This window comes from Montipora foliosa, unplaced genomic scaffold (assembly GCF_036669935.1).
Source record: "Montipora foliosa isolate CH-2021 unplaced genomic scaffold, ASM3666993v2 scaffold_164, whole genome shotgun sequence".
Classification (NCBI taxonomy): Eukaryota; Metazoa; Cnidaria; class Anthozoa; order Scleractinia; family Acroporidae; genus Montipora; species Montipora foliosa.
The window spans coordinates 76,501-82,500 of NW_027179465.1; the positions used below are offsets into that span (position 1 = coordinate 76,501).

Below are 6,000 nucleotides of genomic sequence, written 5' to 3' on the forward strand. Positions count from 1 at the left end.
AATTAGACCAGAAATACTCACTGCTCTCGTCAGTCCGGGTCTGTATCATATCGCTAGCGTTTCCAATCCCTACTTTTGTAAAGGCAGCTACAGTGATGTTGTAGAAGGTAAACACGGTTAGACTTGACAAATACACTTCCCTTTTCGAGCCGAAAATCATCATGTGATGAATAGATGATTCATTATGGGAAGGCATGAAGGTCACGTCAAAGCCAGCAAGTTCTCCATGAATCTTCTCTTGAACTGGTGGAATCCATTCTACTCTAATCTCGTGTGCACTCGTATTATAAGCAGTCACATTCCTTGGAGGATAAGTTGGAACTAAAGCAGGATAAAGAAAACAGAGACAAACCTGTACTAAGCGGACCCCTTATTAAACGGACACCGAGAGAGAATTAGATAAGAGTATTTCTCTATCAATTTGCGGTCTTGCCCAACAGCACAGTCACAAATGGCTTATTTTTAGATACACTTGACGCGCGAAAACAAACAAAGGGCCACCAATTTTAACCAATCAGAAGAAGCCATGTCACGCGTGACTACTACTGCCATGTTTTTTCAGGGACATGACAACTAATTTTCGCGGGAACGGGTATATTTGCGACTGTGCTGATGAGTCCACCTATCCCATAACGACACCCTTATCGAATGCCCATTTCCGAGTTGCTGCATGCCTCAGTTTCAAAGCGAGTTCTGGTGCACAACTATATTCAAATGGAAATGAGTTGCGTATTCTTATGCAAATCAAGCTCATTTTCCTTACAATAGTTGAGCACCAAGACTCACTTCGAAACCGAGACAAACAGCAACTCGGAAATGGCCCATTCACTCTTAACAGACACTCTCTATTAAGTGAACAACAGCTTAGGTCACCCAACCAGTTTCAACAATTTGAAGGCTATGTCTCATACGTAGGATTATCTCGAGAACGCTGTTTTACGTAACGCCAATGTTGTGGTACCAATGAAACACCAATAACTGCTACAAGTCGCACTCGTTAATGTGACGTAACAGGTCAGCATGGTGCTGGCTATGGTGCTGACCAAGAATACGGACCCTGGCCACTTCCAATTTATGCGCAGTCGTAGTGAACTTCCATTTTTGTAACCGTTAACAACCACTGCTGGGAGGTTTTCAAGCCTGAAAAGCAGCTTAAAATGTGGTTTTCTGGAGACTGAAACTCGTATTATAGGCTTACCAAAATACGTAGGGCACGACTTCAAGAACGCGTACAAGTTGTACTGGCTCTTGTACTCGCACTCGTTGCCGATGCTAACATTCTCTAATACTTAACCTAAAACAAAGCAACAAGGGCTAATTTGCAAGCAAACAAGAGAACACTAAAATGACGGCTATTTTGGAATAAGGTGTATAGCCCAGAGAGATTGATCTTATCGATGGAAAATAGTTCATTAGATAAGGCGTACTTTGACAGCCACTAACCTCCTTCGCCTGACATAAAGTAGGCCTGACTATATGGGCCCAGTCCTTCTTCGGCTCCAGTGTGGGCGGCTATTTCCACTGAATAATTCGTGTATACAGTCAAGTTTCGAAGAGTGAAGTTAGTGGGCGGATGGTCTAAATAATCCACTGCCCTTTTCTTTCTTCCTGCACTGGGGCCCTTGATTCGAAGTTCTTGGTACGTGTAATGTTCTGCTTTCTCCTCTTTCCAACGAATTTTATAGCCACATAATTTCCCGTTTAGAGATTCCCGTGGTACCGGTTGCCAAGAGATCTGAATGGAGTCAGCCGTGACTTTGATAACCGTTAGATTTGTAGGCGCCTTATCCGGTGCTGCATAGGAAAAAAAACAAAAGGTAGAGTAATGACCAATAACAATAATTACTAGTAGTATTTTTCTCCACACATTTCGACACAAAGCAATAGCACGAATCATAGTTCTCGGCGCTTTACTGAAACCATGTCAAGACGTACAAGCCCCTACCCTCAAATTTCCGTGTTTACTGGAGATCCTTTCTTACTCTACCCTTCTTCTTCGAGTGTCGAACGCTCTTCAATAATCCGATATTAAGAGAGATCTCCGGGGGGGGGAGGGGGGACTCCCAGGAAAATTGAGTTGGGGTGTGAGGCCCGCTTCCTGAGACCCTAACCCTATTTCAGACCAAAATCTGCGATTTTTCCTACCCTATTTCAGACCTGACCAAAAATTTGATAACTGATTATAGTGTAATTTGAACTGCTAGTTTTCTACCCCATATGAACCATGTGAGCGCTAGCCCTACCAATGGAAAACTGGATACCTTTTTTCAGACCTATTTCACCTGTTACACAGTTGGCGTAATAATTCGAGAAGGGCTTTGTTGACGGCCTTATCGCCTAATGACGAAGAAGAAGCTTCTTCCTATTTCAGACCAAACCGGCTAACAAACCATACCCTTTGTTGCCGTATGGATTGTCGTATAAACATACTTGAAGCTTAGACATAACAGGACACTGCGTGCATCTAATTTAATGTGTCTTATGTCCAATCCTGGACATAAGTGACAACAAGGAGAAACATTGAGTCACCCGTGACCTTCTAGGCGAATGTACGAAATTAGTGCAACGGTGAATACAAAAGGCAACATGATAACGTTGCGCGATACAATCAACGGAAGATGCATGAGACATGCGGGTTCCACAGAGCTGCAACGTGGTATGAAAAAAAAACCTGAAGGTATGTTAGAGGAGAATAACGAGTACCAGGAGTCCATGAGTAGAAGCCTCCATATGCACTATATCCTTGAGTCATCCTTTGCGCGTATGTTTCTATTTTTAGAACCAACACTTCAGCAGGAAACTCGCATTTACACCAATTTGCACAATTTGTATACATTTTTTTGCCACTTTTGTCTTCGTTTGACAATAACTTCATTCTGATTGGCCAATCTAAGCAGTGCCGCCTCGGGGGAATTTGTTCTTGTCGTTATCAGGGTACTTTTCCAAAAACATTTTGGTTATGTTTTCGTACTTGCTCCTCACTGTCTCCCAGTCAACTCCTTCGCCTTCTTTTCCGACTTTATAGTTTAAAACTACATGCAACAACGCATTTATTTTGTCAGTCCACATAAATTTTTTGTCTGCCGCCATGTTTAATTTGCCGCGAACTACAACGTAATTGGCTAAAAGCATTAGCTTAACCAATCACAACAGAGAGTTAAAAAAAGCCACTCAAATACTGCGACTCGTTTTAAAAATTTGCACGTATCCATGTAAACACCATTGCGATCTGTAACAGAATTTGCACTGTTCCGTGTAAATAGGCGGTCCAGGTACAAAATTCGTCCGTACGAAAATTTGTCAGGACCCGTGTAAACGTAGCCTTAGATTATATTTTGCAGCAAGTTTCTTATCATTGGTTGAAATAATTGGCGTAGAGTGTTTTTAGTATTAGAATTTCTGTCTCAATGATTCTATTACCCGCCAGTTTTTTCGCTAGCTTCAGCTAGAGCTCGTAAAAGTTCTTTCCGTTTTTACCAAATCAATAAAGTTTTATTCTACAAAGAGAGTTGGACTTGTTGGCTACGCTGCCTTATCTCGGCTACGGTTCCATATCGGTCGAGATGACGGAACAAAGTGAGTGGTCCAAATTATATTGATATTCACTAGAGTGAAGGAGAAAGAACATGAAAAGATCGAGAAATATGAACTACTGAAAGAAGAGGTTGGCAAAGCTGCGAGGGGTGAAGAAAGCGTTGGTGATTCCAGTGGTGCAATGGACAATTTTCGAATTCTCACCGCTGGACTGGATCTAGCATGAAATGGAGGCTAATGCGAGCAAATCTCTTCAAATGCAAACTAATTTGCCCGCATTAGCCTCCATTTTATGCTCGATCCAGTCCAGCTGTAAGAATACGAAACTGGCCTATTGCAAGGTAATGAGTTCAAATCCCGTTCAAGTCTGGATTTTTTTGCTTTTGTGCTTCCTTTGCAACTAATTAAGGTGCCCCTGTATGTGATAACAAAAATCACTTCCTTTTTTCCTTCAGACTTGAAAGTGTGTTTGGTTAACACCTGACTGGCAAAATTTTGAGCTTTGATTTTTATCTAAAGGCCGTTTCCTTTGAGTGTAAGTTTTGGATTTCACGGTACGCCATTACTCACGTTCAAAACTGACCGATTGGACCTTAGAGGGTTGGATCATGGGAAAAGTGACGTCAAAGGCTAACTAGCTTAAAATTTCAGCTTGTGAACGCAGCTTATTATATATGTGAAACGCGAGTTTAAAAGTCTGAAAGACTAAAACTCCCGTGCTGCATATTAATTCTGCGGCGTACACACGCATTGCATTCTTAAACTAGTGAGCCTTTGACGTCTTTTTCTCCTCTATCCACCTATCTCAAGATCTTTAAGTTAGTAATGGCGGACAATAAACAGGTGTCTTTTTGAAATCAAGGCTTAAAACTTTGGTCCCTTAGTGTTAAGTTAACATAGTTTTAAAATCCAAACGGGAAACGGCAGGCTCCTGCTTATCATAAAAGCGTGAAAATTCTCTCATTTTAACTTGTCTCGTTCCTTTGAGAAATTACTTGATATCTGGAGCTAACAGGACAGAAATGAGCTAATATCAAGCAGGCTTCTGCCATTTTTGGCAAAACCCTAATTTCACTCCGACGTTTGCCGTTTGGCGTAAAAGCCACGCTTAACCTCTCAATTATCGTTATCGTTTTCAGTGACGTGGACACGAATATCGAGGGATGTTACCTAAGCCCCAAACCCCTTCTTGTCAATGCTCGGTCGTGACGTGTCCCTACTCGACAACGCACCCCTCATTTACAGTAAAATATTAAGAAAGGCAGTCCCATTGTAATGTAGTTTACTTACCATCTTCGGCAGTCGTCACTTTAATATCGTTACTGGCTCGTGAAAAGCCTTTACTCGTTTTTGCCGACACCTTTACCGTGTAACTTGTATACTTGCGGAGTCCATACACTGTAACATTCTGAGCGATATCTTCTTCGCCCTCTGACACATAGACATACTTATAGGGAGTATGAGAGCCCCCGTTATTCATGTCTAGATGGTACTTGATAATTCTTCCATTTCGATTCTCTCTTGGGACAGGGAGCCAAGCTACGCATATTGTTGTAGAATTATGGACGTATGCAGTTACATTCACAGGGGGACTGCTTGGTACTATTTAGGAGGGAAAAAAAACAAAAGTGGAATACAAAGGGCCAAACTTACAAACTTTTTTGTTTTTGACAAACCAACATACGGTTTACAATTACACAGATTCTTCTACCACTCATTCAAAACTTTTAGTTATAATTATTCTATCCTACTATGTACTACTTAAATTAACTTAGAAACTTAGTATAATTTAGTGATGACCAATACTGACAGGCGGATAATGTCCTTTACACCAAACAAGACACAAACAGACGACGCAGCACATCTAGTTTACCATGAATGGGCCCCTTCCAAGGATGACACCAGATTGGTCAGTTGCATAAGAGACTATTTTTGGAAATTGTAAGTCCCTCGTGAATCCTGAGTAGTAAGAGTCCCTTTAAAGGGAGGGTGCAATGCTCAAACCTGTCTTTTTAAAGGAACTTCAAACCAAAGCGTTGGCCCCACCAACGACTTGGACTCACGTGAACGTCACTAATACCAAACTAGTCAATAACATCAGTAAGGGCGCGTTCGATTGACCGAATTCCGGAATAGGAATACATGGAATAGAAGTTAGAAATCCTTCGCTTTTACGGAGATTCACATTAAAATTGTCAAACTTCCGCTAAAATGCTATTTTAAGAATATCTTTATTATCCTTGTTGCTTCAAAACGCCAGACATACCGTTTTAAATCATCACTGCAAGTACTCTTATTCCGAATAGGGTCAATCGAACGCACCCTTAATTGGTTGTGTGACCATGGACACGACACCAAAACCACTATCACAGTACGACGTGAAGCTTAAGGAGATTTTGAAAAGGCACCATTTGGAATAGGGAAATATTCGAGTAATCCTGTAATTATTCCAGAATGCTATTTTCA

At 41.3% G+C, this 6,000-nt stretch overlaps 1 protein-coding gene across 6 annotated transcripts in view; it reads right to left on the reverse strand.

Moving 5' to 3' along the window:
• Positions 1 to 6,000, reverse strand: part of LOC137986255 (protein sidekick-1-like) — a 101,495-nt gene that overhangs the window by 51,738 nt on the left and 43,757 nt on the right. For 5 of the 6 annotated variants that reach the window (XM_068833480.1, XM_068833479.1, XM_068833483.1 and 2 more), the window contains 3 exons: positions 4,825 to 5,136; positions 1,444 to 1,794; positions 22 to 321 (listed from right to left, as the gene is read on the reverse strand). In XM_068833480.1, coding sequence (XP_068689581.1) covers positions 22 to 321; positions 1,444 to 1,794; positions 4,825 to 5,136 — 963 coding nt within the window. The remainder of the gene's footprint in view (positions 1 to 21; positions 322 to 1,443; positions 1,795 to 4,824; positions 5,137 to 6,000) is intronic. The other variant, XM_068833484.1, reaches the window with a different exon arrangement.